Genomic DNA, 21,968 nt, shown 5'->3' with positions numbered 1-21,968 from the left:
TAAAGCTATGTGTATGTTGTATTTTGAATGCTAGAATAAAAATTGAAAATATGTCTTATTTTAATATTAATTTTGTTCTTTTAAAAATATATTATACATTGTGAATACACACTTGTCTTTTCTTATAGGATTTCATATTCAATATACGAAATTAACAAATTAAAAGAGAGTTTAAAAGATAAACCTGGAGTAAAACTTGTCATTATGTATGACATTGCATGTATTTTAGCATCTCATTTAAAGGTGAGTTTATGATTGAATTTGATAGTAACTATTATTTCCATTTATATACGGGATCATGTTATTGTTGATATTAAATATTTTAACTGTAGTATTTGTGGCATGTTGCATTAATTTGTTTGATGTGCTATTCTCATGCATACTATTGAATTCTCTGTTTTTTTTCTTCAAGCATGCATGTCAATGTTTGTGATATGAATAAAGAATAAAGGGTCAGTAGTGAGTGTGAGGGCATAATAGCCTCCCCTGCTTTATTAGTAACATCATTTTAATGGGTTTTTCTCAAAGTGTACCAACCAAGAAAATCTGATTGAGAACATAGACTTGGCTATTCCCATATTCCACTGTTATGGACATAAAGCATCTTGCCAGGTAAATATCTGTACTTTATAATCAACTAATCAACTGTTTTTTAGAATATGTCATGTATGGCAACAAAAGCACAGAAGCTATTCTTAAACAGGTTTAAGGTACTCTAGACTATTCAAATATTCATACTTTTGTACTTGTTTAATTTATAGATTGAATACAACCCAAGACGTATTGCAGGAGTTGGGCTGACTGATGGTGAAGGGGTTGAAAGACTGTGGTCTTACTTGAGAGGATATTCATCAATGACAAAAGAAATGTCTTCTGAAAAGAGAATTGATGTTCTTACTGATGCATTGATCTTTTATGGACAAAGGCTTCACAGGAAATTTGGCACAGCTAAATACTAAGTTACATTTTTCCTCTTTAAATGTAGTACTATTTTGTTGGTATGAATCAATTTTTTTACCCTGGCAATAGACAGACTGATAGTATTACAGAGCCAAAACAGTATATATATATTTGTTATTTGATCTGAGAATATGTGTGGGCCTTGCTTGCCTCATAGCAGCTAAAGATCATGTTATTATGTTTTCTTATTATCATTGATTGCATGTAAATTACAGTAGCTTATATCATAATTATGTACATATTTTTATTTCTTTTTTTGTAGGGAGGTCTCTTAAGGACAAATTATTAAAAGCTAAGGATCTTGCAGTCACCGTGGAAAACGATATTAAAGATATTGAGGCCACTCTTTCTTGTATGTTTTCCATATAATTTTTGTTACAAAAAGTTTAATATTATGAACTCATTCAAGTGAATTCCCTTTCCCTTCCTTAAACATGATATATTGTAATAATGTATAATATAATAATGGATGTTAACTTAGTGAAACAGTGTTTCTAAAGAAAAAGTTGGAGATTTTCCTTGGCTCATGTGAAATCCACTCTATCATAATATGAATATATAAGTTGATAATCTGAAACACTGTAAGAATTCAAATTCTCCATATTACGGTTATTCAGATTATCAACCTATATCATATTATAATAGAGTGGATATCATGTGAGCCAAGGAAAATCTGAAATGTTCAAATTGACTGCTATATGATCACAAATGATCAATGTAGTACCCATACTGCTTTTCACTAGTATGACAACAACTGTATCATTGTGAAAATGAAAGATGATCTGTACTGCACTGATATAAATTATCAATGAATGTAATGTATAATGACAGTCTCGAACTTCAAAAATAAAAAAATTATTAAAAAAAATTTTTTTCTCACTTTAGACCCATGCACAGAAGAAGTTATAAAACAGTGGAAAACAGCAGAGCTTACAGACATTAAGCCAAGAGAAAATGGTAAAATATCACACTAAAATTACTGCCAAAAAAGGTTGAATTTTCCACTTTTAAGGAACATAAAAGTCACAAGGGAAGAATAAATACAATTGTGTAAAACTTAAAATATATTTTCAAAATTTTACACATTTCATGTATGGAGGAGGTGCTTTCAATATTAATCAATAATCTAGGTGCCATAATCTATCTAAAAAGATGGACTAGTTAATTTATCAAGTTTGATAAATAAGTTTAAAACACTCATTAATAATTCATAAGCTTATGTTCCAATTGGAGCCACCATACACGTCACGTGCATGAACCTTTATACCCGATAAAGTCCACTTCATTAGTATTCAAGTGATTTTATATAAAGACACGTGTCTTCATCAAGGTCACAGTCAACCCTAAAAATCTTTGACTAACGTGCCTGTCTTTGCCTTGACACGCAATTTCCAACGTGTGGGAGCTTCTATTGAATCTGGTTGTGCATGCCCGTGACGTCAAATCTCTATCGAAGTATAAAAATCCATGTTCGTGACGTGTATGGTGGCTCTAGTTGAACCAAAATCTTATAAATTGTTCATGAGTGTTTTAAGCAGTTCAAAAAACTCGTAGATTGTGTTTTATCAGGTATAAAACACTCCTACTCGTTTTTTAAGCACTACTAATCATTCAGAATGTTTATCTTTTCTTTTGAACTTTAGTGCTCGAGCTTCTTTGGGATGAAAAGTATGTGGATACCCTACTTGAAGTGCAAATGTTAAGGTAATGTTTATTTGTAGTTACTGTAAAAGTTAAAAAAACATAATTTCATTGTTTCGTTGTTGTTTTAGTGCCTTTTTTTATTTCAAAATATCATGATGCTCACCAGACTGGGCAAATAATGTGTACATAATATCCAAAAAATTAACAGTCACTTCATTGTATTTCACAGTGCTGACTTGAGATGCATGGATATAGGTCAAGAGGCAACAGAGTCCATTCAGAATAAGAAAAAGAGGTGAAAATTTATGCCTGATTATTGTGGACAATGATTATTGTGCAATTCTCTGTCAACTGCAGATATAAAACCACATAATGAAGCTGATGTGCTGCAAGGTCACTCATGACAAGTTTATTCGTATATTCATTATTCATTATTCTACAATTTTTAGGAAAGAAAAGGAGTTGGTCTCCATAGAAAAAAAGTACAATATCAAAACAAGATGGAAGGAGGATGCTACAGTTTTTGAAACTGTCAAGAAGCGATTGTTTATTAAGAAGAAGACTCTAGCATTGCTTGACATACATCGTTTGGCTTCAGAACGCACATTTCTTTTAGAAATGAAGAAAAAATATGCAGGTTATGATTTATCGATATTCAAAACTATTTTCAACTGTTCTCCTGCAAGTAGCTTGATATACATTTGTGGCTGATAATTTATGCAATCTAGTATAATTTATATGGTGTTCATTTGTTTTAGCAAAGCAGTTGAAGCACATGCAGCATATTGAGTATCTGGATCTGTTGTTAAACAAGCAAAAATGTATGACAGTACTATTGTTTTTTTATTTTGCAGATGGTCAAAGCATAGCCATTAAGCTGTCAACACAAATCAGTAAAGCCACAAAATCCATGGAAAAGTGTTTGGTTGTATTTAATGCATTGGTGCCCTTGGGAAAATTTTGTTACTTAACGTATACTTGAACAATACTTAATGCGTATTTATTTGACTTAATGTGTATCTGAACAGGTATCTAACTTGTATTTTAACAACTTTGTTAAATCCACCTTTTATTTGATATGTATCTATACAGGGTTTAAAATGTATTTATACACAAAAATAGGAACTCAGTTGTTCAACCTCAAGTTAAGTAGAGTATTTTTAAGCTACTTGATCTGCACTGAACTACTGCTTTTTCAATAATTACACTTAAAGTAGTGTACTTAATGTATATTTGAACATCCCCTCTACCTATTTGAAATAAAGTAGTACTTAAGTAGAGTATTTGATAGGTATTTGTTCCGTATTTAACAACTACTATATTATCAAATACATATTAAGTATATGAGTTTAATCCTTATTTATACACCCTATCTCCCCATTCGAATTAAAGTAGTACTTAAGTAGGGTATTTGATAGGTATTTGTGCCGTATTTAACAACTACTATATTATCAAATACATATCAAGTATATGAGGTTAATCCGTATTTATACACCCTCCCCATGTGAATTAAAGTTGTACTCAAGTATTTTAAAGTACTAGTTGTACTATTAAGTATTTGTGCCGTACTTCAGTACTATAGTATGAGATAATATAATCTCCATGAGTACATGTACCACGTTAAGTTATACTAACAACTACTTACAACAGGATCTGAATGGGGTTTTCACTGTTAACTGAGAAACGGCTAAAAAATTAACTGTTATATATTATACAATACAATACAATACAATTTTATTTGGCACCTTATACTAATAGTACATGAGTGTTTGATTCCAAATATATTATAGGTATATATATATACTATGTATTAGGTAATTTTCTTAATTCATTTTCACGTATCAGCATACATTGATGAATGTATGCTGATATGGCTCTTTGTAGAGACGCTGATTTTGAATTGATTAAGAACATAAAACGACTGTCAGCGCTCATATTGTTGAAATTAATGCTGGTGTTTTTTTCTATGAACTCTCTTAAGTCGTTTCTATGAGAGTCATATAGTGGACACCAAACTAGAAAGTGTTTTTCGTTTTCTACTCCCGACTTACACACTGGGCAAATCCTTTCATCGTAAATGAGATAAGGCCTCTTATACCTCCCCGTTTCTACTTCAAGCTTATGGTTACTAATTCTTAATTTTGTAAGCGCCACTCTGTGCTTAATATTGGTGACTTGACTTAAATATTCTTCAAAGTTATAATCCGTTTTGAACTGACGAAAGACTCTGAGTTTATTTTTATGTCTGTCGTCTTTCCTTTCATCATTGTGGAGATTACTCCATAAAATTTGCCTCTCAATGTCATATATTCTTTGAGTTATTATTTTTCCATTTTCATACCATCTTGGAGAAAGTTCATTTTGTTTCATCCAAATTATCCCCAATCCGAGTTGTTCTAAAGTAGTTTTAATTTTTATGCTCCAAAAGGCTTTTTTAGTTTCATTTTTAATATCTTGGTAGACTTCGGCTGAAAGTTTTTTTGGGTGTAGTTCCGACTTTATAATTTTATGCCAGAATTTAAAGCTTTTACTGCATGCTTTGCATTTTAGCGGAAACCTTCCTAACTCAGCTCTGCATGCAAGGTTACTAGCATTCTTTGTCACCTTGAGGAGCATTTTGCAAAATTTCAAATGAACAAGTTCCATGGGCTCTTGGTCTTTGGTGCTTAATGTTTCGATACCCCATATCTCACTTGCGTATAGAAGTATTGGTGTAACAAGCGAGTCAAACAGTTTTATAGTTAATTTGATATTGGATGTAAAAAAATTCACCCATTTGTTTTTTCATCTGAAATAGTGCCTTTAATGCAGCTTTTTTTAATTCTTGTTTTGCCAACGTAAAGTTTCCAAAGGTTGTAAAATTTAATCCTAAATATTTATATGATTTAACGTTTTCTAGTTTAGATTTGTTCAAATAGAATTGGAAGTTATTCATTGTCTTCCCTGTATTATTGAAAACCATCACTTTTGTCTTTGTTATATTAACTGTTAAGCCTGTTCACAAAATGCCTCTAGCTTGTCGAGATATTTCTGAAGCCCTTTAGCAGATTTAGAGAACAGAACCAGGTCATCTGCATATAAAAGAGTACTAATCGGTTTGCCATTCAGCATTACATTAACCCGTACGAACGACGCCGGGGGGGGGGGGGGGGGGGGGGATGGGGGGTACTCCGCCAGAATTTGGGTAGGGGTGTTCTGCTGGTATTCTGAAAGGGGTACCCTGTTTATGACAAAAAACTCAAATTTGTAGACCCTGTTTATGACAAAAGATATAATTTATTGGACTGAGTTCATGTTTTGATTATCATGTCATCTCGCGTATCGTTTTTTTACGACCATAAAAACCAGTTTTGGTCAATACGAAAGTAGAAACCCTGAATATGACAGGAAGCTCTGGACGAACTTGGAACTTGAATGAAATTGCATACCCTGTTTATGACAAGAAGCTCGAAAAACCATGCCCTGTTCAGCGGACCATCCCCGTATAGTCCATATATGGGAGTACCCCCCCCCCCCCCCCCCCCGGGAAAGACGCAGCGCTGCTGCAGTGCTCATTAATCAACTTTTATGGTTGCACGGGCGCGCTTCTGTAAGCATTGTTCAAGCAGTACTCCGATCATGAGACGCAGTTGCTACAGCCAAAAATCTCGCGCTGCAGCACAATTGCAAAATGCAGTGTAAAGTATTGATAACACAGCGCTACAAATCGTTGCTTGAAAGCTGCGTTAAAGACATATTATTATAGTTGAAATTTGATATGTTGTAGTACGTCTACGAACGATGCTAGCAAGCTGCACAATCACTGCATACTGATGCGACAACTGAAACATTTACCGTAACATGTTTGTAAATATATGCCGTTAATCCTAATTAAGGTAGCATAGAAGCACAAGTTATATATCTGCAATAATGACTTAGATATTTACCTTACGTTTTCCAAAATCTACTGCTGGATCGAAGAAAGCTTGCTCATAATGTAATCTTCTGTCAAGGCTAGCCGGCTTTCAGCTACTGTATTCTGTGGCTACGTTGGATTTCGAAACCTCCTAGTTTACATCCCGTATGTAAAAAAAATATATACCTTTTGAATTCTTCTCCATAAAACTTGGACTTGTTTTAAATCGAAGTCAGCAGTCCTTATAATTCTCGAAACCTATTGTCAGCAAGCCCTATAAAGTTCTCGCACAATATGCTGCTAAGAACCCGCACATTCGGAGTTCAGCAGCTTGATTACGATAAGAAAAGATCGCTGTACCACGAATAAAACTTTTCAACGTCCATTAAAATGTCTTTGAATAACGCAAAGACAGGAAAAAAGCAGTATTTTGCCGTAGATTGGGACGGCTTCTAATCCAAACAAGATACATGCTTGGCGGACTCGGCGGGAATTGTCGAAGTTCGCGCGCATTGTTGTGGCTTATCGGATATCATTTTATTTACTTTGATCACGAGCACAGTGCATGGCTTCAATAATCTGCTTATTATGATTGGCTAAGAAATCCAATCCTCAATTTCAAAATCTAAATGCGTGCTTACCAAAGATCGTTAGAATAGTCCGCCAATATGTGCAGAACGCACAACCTAGTCAAAGCACTACTTTAAAGATTTACTTTTGCTAGAATGAAGACTGAAGATTGTCAGTATATACGGAAATATATTAGTACACCGTGCCTGCAAAACAGTAAGCTAAAGCCGGCGCTGTTATTGTCATAATCAGAACATGAGAGACAAACCGTTTCATCCTTGAAGTAATAATACGTTATGGCTGGTAATTGGCAGCACAAGAACAAGAAGAAAAGCCCGTGGAGAAACTCAATTTGCTTGCTTTGACGATAGTAAACGACGGACAGAAGTAGAGAAGAGGCCAAGATTATACATAACATGAAGAATTATATGCTACGATGAAAAGTACACTACAAACAAGAAGATTCCAAGAACTGAACACTTACGATCCGATTTATCGGTTTTCCGTTTTCCAACGGCTTATACTATACCTATGACAAGGCCAAGATAACTGAGCTGGAGGGACTAAATGCAGCCAAATTTGTACCGCATCAATAAAGTCTACTATAAATCTTCATATTCACAATAGTAATAGAAACGAAACGTACAAAAAGAAACGCCAGGAGCATGGAATATACACCACGTTTATTTGTGCCGATTTGGTTCGTATCTGATTGAGACTTTTTTAACTTAGTATTGTTATCTTCTTCAATTGATGCAATGGATTCATGAAGCCATCCCAAAATGAATGATTCGCTATCTAAAGAATCCTTAATTGTGAATTAAGGAACAAACACTCTTCTGATAAATTTTTGAAGATGGCGCATTGTGATAGAAATCATGAAATCCAGATCGTATAGTAAGTAGATGTGACAAATATATATTAAGTAGCTATTAAGGCAATATTCAAGTACAATTTTTGTTGCACATTAAGTATATATTAAGTATAGTAGTTTAAATACATATTAAGTCAAATATTCAAGTACCAATTAAATATACATTAGTTAGCTGGTAAGACAAAATTAAGTACTCGATAAATAGGGATTAAGTAGTGATTAAGCAATCCATTATACACCTAGTTTGATAATGCCATGTTAAATACAATTCAAGTATATATTAAGTATATGTGACAAATATATATCAAGTAGTTATTAAGGCCATCTTAAGTGAAATTTTTGTTGTACCTTTTACAATCATTAAGTATATATTAAGTAGGTGGTTAAATACATATTAAGTCAAAAATTAAAGTATGGATTAAATATACATTAGTTAGCTGGCAAGACAGAATTAAGTACTTGATAAATAGGGATAAAGCAGTGATTAAATGTAAAGCAAAAATACAAATTAAATACATATTAAGTAGTTCTCAATTACATGTGTTAAGTAGTGATTAATTACATGTTAAGTATAAAAAAATTTCCCAAGGGTGGATACATCGGAAAGGTTGACTTTCCATGAGATCAAGGACCCATCAAATACAATTTTTAGTGCTGTTTCAAATGAGACTAATGATGAAATCCCTCAGTCTGTAAGGAAGAAGATAATCAGTTTGTACAGCTACAGAGAAAGGTGTGAAGAAGAGGTGGAGCTTGTCAAGACAGAAATGATCCATCTTGTTCAAGCAAAGTTTGCTCAATTGCAGGCTATAAGGAATCAATGCACTATGAACATGAAGCCTGGGTTGAAAGCATTACTATTACAAAAATGTGCTGCTATTTATGAAGACATCTCTAAACTTACGAAACAATTGGAAGGCTTGGGAGTTTCTCCTTACTTTGTGGAAGAGAAGATCCATTACATTAGCACCAGTAATAACCCAGTTATGATACCCACAGATGAAGACAATGACTTCTCAAATGAAATGGAAGATGTAGATGATAGTGACAGTACTAGTGAACATTGGGATACTGATTCAAATGACGAAGAAAATAATCAATAGATATTAATTCTCAATAACTTAATATACATGTATATGTAAAGATGTAGAGTGCAAATAGTATACCCATGAAATAGCCAGCTAATAATAAATGATTAGTGCTAACTGTGGAAGTAGAGAAATAAGCAAAGCATCAAGAAATCAGTGGAGTGCAACTTCAAATTGCAATCTATTGTTTATCTTGCTCCAGTGTGGATTGTATATTTTTAACCCATGTATTAAATTCCATTGTTTTACTTCTTGTTCTTTTCTTTACATTATGTTCTTTATGTTCCCTATGGTATATTATTTGCACTTTATTGATTATTAATATGAGCAAAGTGTGGAATACATAAAAATGTAAGTGAAGTAGTATTTTTCCCAATTCAAATCGAAAAGCAAACCTTTCATTCTTGCAATTATTGTAGACTTGTATACTAGTTATAAATGAAGAAATGAAAATAATAGGAAAGGGTTGTTTACCATTTTGCAATCAAAAAATTTACACCAATGTTTGTATAAATGAAAAAAACTGGAAATAAGATATTGAAAGACATGTCTATCCTATTTTGCATTCAAACATATTCCACCCTATTCAGACAAGTATTATGAATAACAAAAAGTGAAAATGGAAATATATCAAAATGGTTTATTCTATTTTGGAATTGTATAATTGGATATAAATAAAAAAAAGTGAACAAAAATAAAAAAGGGGGATTTCTCCCATCCCATTTCATTTCATGAACACATTTCATACTTTTACTAGTTGTATATTAATTAAAAATCTTAAAATGGAAATAAAGAGAGAATAAAAAGAAAATGTGAGCAATGAAACGTAAAGTGTAAATTATGCTAAATTGTATTTCACAAATTTTTGAAAACCACTCCACTATATTGCAAAAACAAATTTACTCCATTTCAGACTTCTATTATTTTTACAAATGAAGAGTCTAGAAATTTAATTTAAAAAACGTTTTGTTTTGAACACCATTCATACTTGAACTAGAAAATGAATAAAGGAAAGTGAAAAATTGAAAAAATATCCCATTTATAGCAATGAAAGAAATTTATTAAAATAAAAATTATGCATCCAGTAACATTCTATTACATTAAGACATAATTCAGGAGAGGAGGACATTTTTTACATTTTTTTACATTAAATGAGAATGTAATGAAATGGCTACTAAGAGTCCCAATAAAATATTGAAATAAAAAGAACCCCAGAAAATTATGATGACAGGAATTTTTTTCTTGTTATTTTTTAGAAGAAAATACATTGAAATAAAGCGCTGATTATGTCCCTAGCGTGTAAACAATATAACCATACTTCAGTAATACTAGCGCAATGTTTTTTTCTAATGGGAATTTTTGAAGGAAGTGGAAATTTCTTGTTATTTTTCAAATGAAAAAATATATATATCAAAATGGCCTTTCGTGTCCCAACTAGATCACTTACTGTTTTTTTGGAATTGCTTAAACCCAGTAAATTATCCTCAAAAACCTGTTATGGCAGTTTGTGTTTTAATTTGTTCTGAAGTGCTTGAGTGCAATATCCACATTTTTTGATAACTTCACAAATATTACAGATATAAGCCTGCAATAAACTGTTTTAAGTTCAGCAGATTAAGAGGTTTCAGAAAACACCATTCTTGCATCATTCCAGTGAATTCTTGCTAGTGTCGACACAAGCCCCTATTTGGCCATAACAGGTGCTGGGCGGGGCCAATTTCAAAACATAAGCCATTTTCTGCATCTGTAGGTCTCAGCCATGCAGATTAACCCTACTTAATTGATTTTGGAATTTTTGACCAGTAAATTATATGTGATGAAAGAGGGTATTTATTGAATCTTTTATAAATTTTAAAAAGTAAAATACTAATGAAACCCGGGAAATTATGATGAAAGATGGATTGTCTTGTTATTTTTCAAAGAAGTCGAAAATGTATTGAAGTGGCTGATTTTTGTCCCAAAAAATGAAAGTTAAAAAAAAAAAAAAAGAAAGAAAGAAAGGGAGAATTTCTTGCTAATTTTCACATGAATCCACTCGAGCATGTTAAGGCAGGGTATTTGACCAATTTATTTAACAACTTTAACAACGTATTTTCTGTAATATTTCAAACCTATGAAAATAAGTCTTGGACCTCAAGTGATATTCAGGTTGTTGAGAATTTTTAGCATGGTCATGCCGACTTCTGGTAGTCACGGGATTTTCGGGCGAGTAAAATAGTAGACTTGAAATGCATGAAATAGCCCGGTTAATTTAAAATGGGGTGATGATTTCTATATGAATCAAAAAGCTATTGTTTGGTTCTTCGAGCATAACAAGTTTGTTTTGGAACGGATGCCCTTCGGATTAATAATAATAATTGACAAAATAGGTCACGTGACCAAGTTGTGATATTATACATCTCTATTTTCTGCATGAAAAAAAGAATGATTTTCAACCATTCCAAACAGGGTCTTATTGATCTTATTTAACTTAAAAGTTGTATTGCATAAGCATTGTTTTTCATTGATCCAGTAAAATACCCTGACGAAATGCTTGAGATATTGGAATGCTTGATTATTATATTTTTCTAAAAGCATATTTTTTTATCCGTTTAGACCTACCGTATACACGGAGACGGCCTTTAGCCGCCTATTTTCGAAAATGCTTTTCAGAGGATAATTTTGAAAGCGCTGACTATGCGTTTCCATGACTCGACCGGGTATTTTCGTAAACGCTAACGTCATTAAACAAAGGAGAACGCAGGCTCAGGAACTATGCGCATGCTCATTGTTAGCTCCTACAAGTGTTTTCAAGTAAACGATCGAAAACGATGCGAAAATGATGCGAAAACGCACATTGTTTTACTCGGGTAAAAAAATATCCGGCTTTTTGTAAACGGGGCATATGTCACTAAAAAAGTAAAACACAAAAAAAAACCCGGGAAATTATGATGAAAGAGGGAATTTCTTTTCTTTTTTAATGAAGATAATAGACAATTAGACAATCTTCGGGCTCGAAAGTTTTTGGTGAGTACTCGGCGAGTTGTGCAAGTCAATCAATCAATCAGTTTATTCAATCTACCAATCTGGAAATATAGTAACAAGTATTTATAGTTTAGTTTTCGTTTAACATACAGCTATTTCAATAAAGTTAGTCACCTGAAAAGCCATAAAGCTGAGGCCGACAAGGATTATGGGTAGATACATTTTTCATGTTTCAACCGCCTGATAATTGTTGATGGACTTACACGTCTTTTACCAGATAGTCTCACCTCTCCTGAGCATCCTCAAGCTGCAGTTTGTATCAAAAAAAGCTTTATTTGTTTAAAATGAATTGTTTCCCATGATCCTCAGTGATCTCAGCTTTCTAGGTTTTTGGTGACAAACTTTATTGAAATAAGTGTATACATCGATCAAAACACAAATTTACCCCTGATAAACTGGCGCAACTCATCTTTACATATCAAAAGAAGGTCCTAAGTGGTTTTCAAAAACCCTCTTTAGCTCTGTACCGTACGTGTTACACCTTAAATACGTTTGTTTCAGGGTTTTTGAAAACCATGCAGTCATCAAATATATTTAAAACAATTAGTGTATGTAGTAGGACTCCATGCTGTCCAATTAAGAAATAATTGGACGAGGAAAATTCCGAGGACTGACAAAATTGTACGAGGCCATAGGCCGAGTCCAATTTGGCAGTCAGAGGAATTTTTTCGAGTCTAATTACTTCTTGATTGAGGAGCATGAAACCCCATTACCTATTAATTAAATAGCTGCCTAATTAATCCCATATCAACAAGACCTATCCAGTTAAGAAAATAATTGGACAGTTACCTATATGGGATTAATGAGAAGCTGTATAATTAACTGTATTAAAGTGTATTATTAAAATAAGACCATAAGTAGTGGTTTGAAAAACTTTTAATTAAATTCAATAGATTTGTTTAAGTTTATTATGTGATTTTATCTTTCACCTGCTTACAAATAATGGATTAAAAACAATTTGTAGATATTGTTTGTGATGATGGTATATATGGAGGATACTTTTTTCACTGTGTAATTAGGCACTTGGGTTTGTATCTCTCATGATGACTCTAGTAATATCAATATAAATAAATCCTTACCCCAATAGTCAGCAACAAATTGTCAAAGTAATTTCACATAATTAGTTACTTTAAATTAAAATATTTGCCTCAGATCGCACAAAACATTTAACTATATTGCCAAATGTCTACATCCAATATTATATTATTGCAGAAACAAAAACTTTGCAATATTATTTATATGTAGTGTATGAGGTCTGTATCTCATTTCAAAGCTTCAAAACAAATTGCATCGGTTTTGATAACAATTTAAATCCTTGTGACCACAGTTCAAACTGATTGATCAGACTTGAAATCTGGCTTGTTCAGTCCCGTCATTTGTTGCATGGGCGAGATAAACTGCAATGTTAATTTGCAATATATCACTGTCACACTGCTTTTCTTTCAAGGAAGTCAAGACAACATTGCACACAAAATGAGTTACCTGTTTAAGAGACACTAATAGCTTTTAATTAATTAAACAAAATCAACTAAACACTCAAAGTTTAGAGCTTTGCAATCTTTGACAACCATTAATTTTTTCTGAATTCAAAGTTGCTCTTTTCCATTTGAAAAGTGGTATGCAGTCTGGGTTTGTTGAATAGAACATGATTGTTGGAAAAATGATAACAGTTTGCAATGGCAGTTAAGTGTACTAATGCATATGTATCAACAATTTAATAATTATAAACATATATAGTTCCAAAAAATATCCATACCCCAAATACAGAATTTTTTAGAAGCACCCCCTCCCCCTACTCTCTGGAACTTCCAGTTTTCTTCCATACAAATCCTGTATTGCTATAATTTTTTCTTCCTGAGATACAGTTAAATGATGATGAGTGGACTTTTCAGTGTAAAGACTCCAAATTCTTGATAAAGCCTTGTTGGTGTAGAGTGTTCAATATAGCTTTCTTGAAGAGAAGTGAAGGTTTAAAAATATTTCCCTCTTCAACTTCAATTTCCTCTATGAAGTATAAAGGCCCAACTGCAGATGTTATGATAGCTTCTGCTTTGACAGATGTTTTCTGCACTAAAAGCTTGTAGTCAGATGTTTTGGCATCCCTGTCCAACCAGTAGCCTCTTAATTTTGCCTTTTTAGATATATGCTGGATACTCTGAGGGTGTCTGTCATTGCAATAGAATAACCAGAACTCTTCGTCTGTCATTGTGTATGTTGGGATCACCATACCCGTTATATCCAGTGAGTGTGCAAGGTTGTCCTTCACTGCTAATATACCATCGCTATCAAAATGCTTCAAAATTTCATTATGATAAAGTATTAATCGTTCATCTTGGCGTAAGGAAAGAGAAACAACTTCCACTTCATCTTCTTTGATTTTTTCCTCAGCTCCTTCCAGTGTTCTGTTTGCAGCTGGCTCACCACATATCTTTGTGAGGAGTTCTTTTTTTGTATGAACATCTATCTCTGGTATCTCTTGTTGTTGACAGCTGTCTGTATCACAGGCTTTTTGCTTACTACTTTGAGTAGTGGTAGCTAGCTCAAAGACTATGTTGCCTTTGCATGACATGATGGCCTGAATTTGTTTGTGACCATAATGAGTGGGTTTGCGGAAAGGAATACCATCAGGCAATCCTTTCACAACAAACCCACCTTTCAAATATGGCACCCGGGAGAATTTTCCAACAGCTTCACCTGCATTGAGACAAAAGGGAAGATTTAGCTCCACATGACACAATTAAAAAATTGAATAAAAGGTAAACTATAATATGAAGCCCAGGCCACCAGGCCACCTACAAAGTGATTTTCCCAGTCCAACCACTGGGCTACCCAGAGAAATGTATAACCAAAGACTGTGATTGGTTTAGGATTGCACAACAAGTAGAACGTAAATAAAAGGTCAACTATTAAAAGACATGTCCACACTCTATTACTTATCCTAATCTATTATTTACAAAGCTTACTATATTTTTCATTGAACATCTTTGCCAAATCTTGATGATCATACTTGTCATGGTTGGAAGCTGGAATTTTGAAATAAAAAATGTATAAGTATAACATTTTAAAATATTTGACATGAGAATATTCTTTAGTAACGAAAAATATCCATGCCACAAAGGAATTTTGAAAATTCCAGACAGTAAGGATGCCTCAAGCGGAAAAAAAATTACAGAAACAGTATGAAAGAAAACTGGTTCAGAAGATAAAGGGGAATTTAAAAAAAAATAGGGTACATAAGGGCGTGGATATCAGGGGCAGATCCAAGATTTTTTTTTAGTTAACTCAGAGGGGTGCACCCCTTATAATCAAAAGTAAAAACCAGTATTGGTTACTTCGAAGTATGGAAACAAAGTCAAACCAGGGGTTGCGCACCCCCTGGATCTGCCCCTGGATATATCTTCTGAAACTATATGCCTTACCAAAATGTTCCTTAAATTTCAATGTGATCTCTATATTAGAGGACAGGAAATTCTCTCCACCAGAAGAACCCATATTAAAAATCTGTCCAGATGGTTCCATGAGTATTGTTGATATTTCGCATCCCATGTCTTCTAGAAACATAACCTAATGATATGAACAAAAATTAAGTTATAAAAATTTAAGTGCACTGAGTATAAATATTGCATACATCACAAGAAACAACAATTATATGCCATGAATACCTTGTTCAAATTCAATTTAAATATGTGTACATTCCTAACTAATATCAATGTTAGTAAATATATTATCTAAAGACTGCTATTTGATTCATAAGAATTAATCCGAAGATAGTATATATTGCATTCTTTTAATTACATAATTATTATTAAGTTCAGGAAATGTAATTTAAAGTTTGAAATGTATTCAATATGCAAAACATTTGAAATTCAGTTACATCACTACATACAATACAGTAACAATCTGCATACAAAAATCTGACAGTGGTTATACCACCAATGGAAAATTAATCAAGAACCTTTTTATCCTTAGAATTTCACTGGTTCTTTCCTATATAAACAGTTTTAAACTTTATTGTTTAATGTTGTAAACATTAGGTTTATAAATCTGAGTGCTAAATTTAAAATTAGTAATCATTTCTTTTGAGGACAATATTATGTAATGTGAATTAAATAAAATTACAAGCATCCTTCTATTGCACTTTTAGAATGAAGACTGCACAATTTGTTCGACCTTTATTTGAGGGAGTTACAACATTATTGACAAAGCATTACTGGTGGGTTTATGAGGATGATGGCATTGTACCATAAATTATGTAAAATCATTTGAATGAATGCACTTAAGATTAAAGATTAACCAAGATCGTATTATATTTTATATTGTACTGATCGTCTGTTATGATGCATATACAGTGAAACCTCTATATGAACAATGTTTTTGGTCCCCAAGTAAAATTTACCTTTTTCCTAACTTTCAAACAGGAACCCCCTTCAAACTGGGTATTTTTTATCTCCGAAGTGTTCAGGGCTTCGCTTCCGCACAAAATTTATAAATTACATATTTCATACATACTTCTGAGAAAATATAAACAAAAAAGAGTGAAAAAATAATGAAAAGTTATTTGTTGCTTTGGCTATGAGAAGAGTTTTGACTCGCAACCATAAAGTCCACTTCTTTGTCCTAATTTATTTGGTCGAGTTACTTAAGACTTAACCAATTCATATATAAAGGTCAAACTTGACATAAAACTACCAAATCACAGTTTTGATTTCTTTTGAAAAGTCACCATGAGTTTTTCTAAACATGAATATAAGTATTCATTATATAATTACCAATAAAATATCTATTTCTCTATTTCGAAAAATTGATATCTTCACACGTGAAAATAACATGTTATTTTCACGTGTGAAAATAACACCATTGCGATGACTATTCAAAAATACACGGAAAGAATTGCCTGAAAAAGCCAAAACATACTTCATTGATAATTATATAATAAACAGAATATTACATGGGCGCTTGGAGATACGAAATTTATCTTCTCGTGTTGAAAATCTCACGATCTCTCTTCGCTGCGCTCACTCGTGAGAGATCTTTTCAACACTCGAAGATAAATTTCGTATCTCCGCGCGCCCATGTAATATCCTCTATATGTGTGCCCTCATGCCGAAATATTTATGTAATGAGAAGACGATGGCATAACAAAATCCAGCATATTCATTGCTCATGAGTAAGCCTTACGTGCGAAAACGTCTAAGTGACTTTTTGGGATATTTTTAAGCAATATACTAAACCAAATACCAGCAAACATTATTTTTCGTAATTTTGGTCAGAAAAGAAGAAAAACGCTCCTTAGTTACGCATTACGCATTTATCATATTATATAAAATTATAATATTACAAACTGTACCAACCTCCCTGAATAGCTGCTTTTTGTGTTTTTTTATTAGCGCTTCTTTTTCTTCTGCACACATTTCATCAACAGGTTTTTGTTTGGTCTTGGCCACATACTCTTCCTTTTGAGCTTTGGACATTTCTTGCCATAGCTGTGCTGCCTGCCTATTTTTATCTGTTCTGCTGGCACCAGTACAGGTATCTGTTGGGTTTGAAAAAAAGGCAAGGTATATTCTCATTTTTATCAATTAAACGTCGGGTTAAGCAATTATTTAAATCCTTTCTCAGTTATGACTTGTTCTTTACATGTATATGGAGCTGTTAAGGTGCCGTCAAACAATGCGTTCCTTTGTTAGACTTTTGATCGACGACAGTCAAAACGCCGCATGTTTTGAGCTTGTACCGAATTTGTCGAGGTCGCGTAGTTTTGAAAACCACGGTTATATTCCATCAAAAAAATAAAACATCGTAATCCCGCACCAAAAAATGGTCAATCCCGCAAGCCCAAGCGACCCCTCGTATCGTACCGTGCATATCGATCGTTACGCTGAGCTGGTACGTAAGATTGCCATAACAACGGCCTATAAACAACTAAACGCATGAAGATCGAAAGTTTCACGTAAGAACTCTTTTTACACTAGGAGAATACTCACCAGACTTTAAAAATTCAGCACAAAATGCGTTGTAGCAATTTGGGCCTTTTATAAAGCTAGGAGCTTTTCTTTTGGGTGGTTGTGGTGGAGTACTCGCGTCCGGCGTTCCTGTCGATGACTGTTCGAGCTGTATACAACTGGCCCCTCTTTTACGTTTGGATGTTTCATTACCTATCCATTTCTAATATTTTAACGAAATAAAAAAGAGTAGTTCTTACTTTTATACGAGCAATTATCAGTAACTAACACGAATCACAAAGCTCATAATTACAACACGCCGTGATCTGTGACAGCCAACCATGCCAGCTGACAAAAGACGCGTGTAGCGAAGAAAGACTATAATCTTTAAATTACTGTGTCTATTCTTGGTTTTCACCTACGTCATCATGAATTTCAAAAGCATAAATTCGCATTATAATGAAATAGAAGTTTTATATTCTTGTAAAGCGGCCCAATTTACATATACTCGCCAAATTTTAAGGCTGTAGAGCATTTAGTTGCGGAACTATAGGCGAGTAAACATTACGCAATATTTGGTTAAAATGTATGGAGCGGCCATCTTGGTGTTCCAAGTAGGTTCACCATCATGGCGGACGAAATTCCAAAGGCTTAAAATGATGGAATATTTAATATGTTTGACTATTTTTCACTTACAAAGACTTTAAATAGATATTTTAAACGTGTCTAAGGGAAAATCTTTCAACTAAAGTAAATAATTTTAATACTTTTATAGCTATTTAGATAGACGTGACAGTATTGCGTGACACAAACTCAACCTTCATAACTCGAGAACCAAACATCGAAATGCCTCGAAACTTTTTCTTGTGACTTATAACACTGATTTCTAAAACATACTTGAGAAATGTCTTTATACGATCTATATTTTAGATTTTGATGTTTTGCTGACGTCATGTGAAAACCAGCAATAGACTAAGTAATTGACCGTTTGTAAAGAAATATTCTTCGATTCAAACTTACCTTTACTCTTTCTTCGTCAAGATTGGATTCTCCTGCTGCGCGTTTAATTTGTTCTTGATAAGCGGCAGCCTTACTTGTCATGCCGTTGTTGTAAAAACGCATTAAAATAGTTCGTTGCTGGTCTGTTATCTTTTGATATCTTTGCCGACCACTCATTGTTAACAGAAATTCGTTTAAAACTTGATTCGAAATTTATGTAATCGAAAGAGTCTTACAATTCAACTATTAACACGGCAATAGTGAAATACGAAATAACCTTCATCTGACTGGCGAAGCTTGCTTGACTTGCTAGAGCTTTCGCACATTCATTTAAATGATTTGATTGGCTAAAATAAAACAATTGAACCATGTTCCACTTCAGTTGGTTTAGAGTACAGTCTGAAGAGGGTCCGACCCAAAGATCTAAATTTAGATATTTGGGTCGTACCCAGTTTAGATCAAGCGAAGATGGTTATTCAGTCGTTTCATCTAAGGCTCGTAATTTACTTATTACGCATGTTCTTATGTTTTCAGTATATTGTGCTACGCATGCAAAACTTGTAGAAAAACTGTTTCCTTCTGTTTTTCTTTCGTTCTTCTCTCTCTCTCTCTCTGTCTCTCTCTCTGTCTCTCTCCCTCCCTCCCTCTCTCCATCCCTCCCTCCCTCCCCTTTAATATTTGCAGCAACTCGTTTCTTATTTGCAACAACTCGTCTAACATGACTCGACTCAATTACAGATGTATAAGAGAAGATAGATCCATGATGTTAATGGATGTGATGCTTCTGATTGCATTCTGAGAAAGATCTCTGCAAAGAAAACAAGAGAGTATATATTTATTACAAACTGATAAACTATGTTTTTGCTCGAAAGAAAAAAAGCTCTTTCCAAGATATGCTTCGCTTGTCACCCACAAAGGTTTCAGTACGAGGCAACGTGCTAAATTAAATTAATGTTTTCTTCTGTCGCTTATCACTGAGCATTATACCAATCCTCACACTGAAACGCTTGTGCGTGACAAGCGAAGAATATCTAGGAGGTAGGCTTTTAACATACAGAATCCTCAATGAAGAAAGTCCCTTCAAAGCGTTGTGGATCGATTGAAGCGATGCTATTTCCAGAAAGGTTCCTATAAGGAATCCATTTTTCAAGAGTGTTGCCATCAGTTCGATCAAGTACACTCAATATATTAATGAAATGGGAAAAGATTACAATCAAGCTAAAAAGGGTTGAAGATTTTACTTCATATTATAAATTACAAACTGTACATGAAATTGTCCTTTTTCCTATGCTAACAATAAATGAATATTTCAATAACACTCACAGTTTTTGAAGAAATCGCAAATTTGTGAAAGTTTCATTTTCAATCTGATAAATATTGTTCCTTGATAGGTCCCTAAAATATAAGCATTAAGATGAATATGATGATTGTGATACAGCAAATATTTTTATTGCGGGCCTAATGGGATTTTATTATTATTATTATTATTATTTTTTTTTTTTTTATTGTTATTATCAAAAGACCGACAAGTCTAAAATTGGAACAGGAGCGGATGTACGGGAATTTTTTAGGGGTGTTCCAAATGAAGTAATGTATATGGAGATGTTATGCATCGTAAAAAGTTAATTTAAAACAAAACAATAGTAAATATAATGAAAATATCATAATTCTAATAATGATGAATAATGATGGTACTGCTTACGTGAGACGAGCTAGTACCCAATCTACTCTCGTTTCTAAAAATAGGTCAAAGTAAATTTCCAATGGCCACTTACAGCTCATAGAGGTAGCGTAACACCTTGAATGCCCCAGGCTCAATCTCACTTATTTGATTTCTTGCCAATTTTCTTAAACAAAAATTCAAAGTCGGCAAATTGATATGATGTAATCATTTATGAGCATATATTGAAGCAATGCCTATTCGAAGATGTTTCTTTATTTGTAGTCTGAGCAATACTACCTCAAGCTGATCAATCTCTAGTCACGACTAACTCACAAATGGAATTTATTATGTCAGGTTTTGCGAAGGGAAAAAAACAGTAGAAGGCTGCAAGAAATATTGGATCCAGGCAGATTCTAACGAATTTAAGTCCAGGAATCAAACCCGAAATTCCAGACTCGAGTGCAAGCCGAGTGAGAGGCAAGTGCACCCTTCAGTTTCCAATATAAAACGCGCGCTCGTGTTGCCCAGTGAACTATAATATAGATCTGTGCAAAAAGCAAGAGTGAAACAAGCTTAACAGCACGAGGCGAAACTATTGTTCTCTTAGTTTGAGTTTTAAAAAAACGTTGGTTCTATGAACGAGACGCACCGAGTCAATCTTTTTATTTTTTGTTTTTTGTTTATTATTATTATTATTATTATTATTATTATTATTATTATTATTATTATTATTATTTCGATACATACTGAACTTACAGCGTGTTTAGAAATTGAAGTTCAACATAAAATACCCCCTTTGAAAGTTTGGTTATGTTGTTATCTGACATGTCTCTGGTAAAAGAAAACATAGGCTTTAAACTTTTGACTAGCCGCCTAGTTTTTGAGATCATTGGGCTCAGTCTCCTGCGAGACTATTCTTCTATTCGCCTAGCTTGTGAACATGGCTCTCTATATTCATCTAACAAGTATACATATTCATGTAAGCTATTTTTTTCATTCATTCCTTTCTTCATCTTATCCTCTTAAATTGTCATGACTTCACTGGGTTTTTTTTTCCCATGAATCTATTAGTTTATTTTTAGTTCATTAGCTTGTTCTACACGGTAATTTAGAACCTATACATATTGTGGTTCAAATATACTGTACATTTTTAATGCAACTATTTATGAGTGTCTAGAATACAGCATATAACGTGATGCTTACAACGTGTATGTATTAGTTGGGAATCTACATGGAATTGATGATATTTTACTGCACTTCACAGTAAACCGCTAACATGTGCACCTGGCTGGGCATGCTTAAAAATTAA

General features: G+C 33.4%; 2 protein-coding genes and 2 long non-coding RNA genes across 4 annotated transcripts; 2 read left to right on the top strand and 2 right to left on the bottom strand.

Moving 5' to 3' along the window:
- Positions 1-188: 188 nt before the first annotated feature.
- On the top strand, positions 189-16,511 carry LOC148906616 (uncharacterized). The gene is made up of 3 exons (XR_016121293.1): positions 189-243; positions 529-612; positions 16,200-16,511. It is a non-coding gene; the product is annotated as an uncharacterized LOC148906616 (long non-coding RNA).
- On the top strand, positions 957-9,279 carry LOC148906617 (uncharacterized). Its single transcript, XM_089037646.1, has 7 exons — positions 957-1,312; positions 1,846-1,917; positions 2,604-2,664; positions 2,834-2,899; positions 3,054-3,241; positions 3,459-3,576; positions 8,524-9,279. Exons 3-7 carry the CDS (start codon positions 2,657-2,659, stop codon positions 9,044-9,046), a joined length of 903 nt encoding a protein of 300 aa, XP_088893772.1. The 5' UTR covers positions 957-1,312; positions 1,846-1,917; positions 2,604-2,656; the 3' UTR covers positions 9,047-9,279.
- LOC148906615 (uncharacterized) lies at positions 12,899-19,568 on the bottom strand. Its single transcript, XM_089037731.1, has 6 exons — positions 19,018-19,568; positions 18,040-18,220; positions 17,407-17,588; positions 15,475-15,619; positions 15,019-15,078; positions 12,899-14,749 (listed from the first exon to the last, which is right to left on the bottom strand). The coding sequence occupies exons 1-6, from the start codon at positions 19,171-19,173 to the stop codon at positions 13,944-13,946; spliced, it is 1,530 nt and encodes a 509-aa protein (XP_088893857.1). The 5' UTR covers positions 19,174-19,568; the 3' UTR covers positions 12,899-13,943.
- A 780-nt stretch (positions 19,569-20,348) lies between these two features.
- On the bottom strand, positions 20,349-21,482 carry LOC148906614 (uncharacterized). Its single transcript, XR_016121329.1, has 3 exons — positions 21,416-21,482; positions 20,772-20,843; positions 20,349-20,391 (listed from the first exon to the last, which is right to left on the bottom strand). It is a non-coding gene; the product is annotated as an uncharacterized LOC148906614 (long non-coding RNA).
- Between the last annotated feature and the right edge of the window lie 486 nt (positions 21,483-21,968).

This window comes from Actinia tenebrosa, unplaced genomic scaffold (assembly GCF_029948245.1).
Source record: "Actinia tenebrosa isolate PJP-AT-01 unplaced genomic scaffold, QUT_ActTen_1.0 PGA_scaffold5__44_contigs__length_20552954, whole genome shotgun sequence".
In the NCBI taxonomy this organism is placed as follows: Eukaryota; Metazoa; Cnidaria; class Anthozoa; order Actiniaria; family Actiniidae; genus Actinia; species Actinia tenebrosa.
This window is presented reverse-complemented; position numbering and strand designations above follow the sequence as displayed.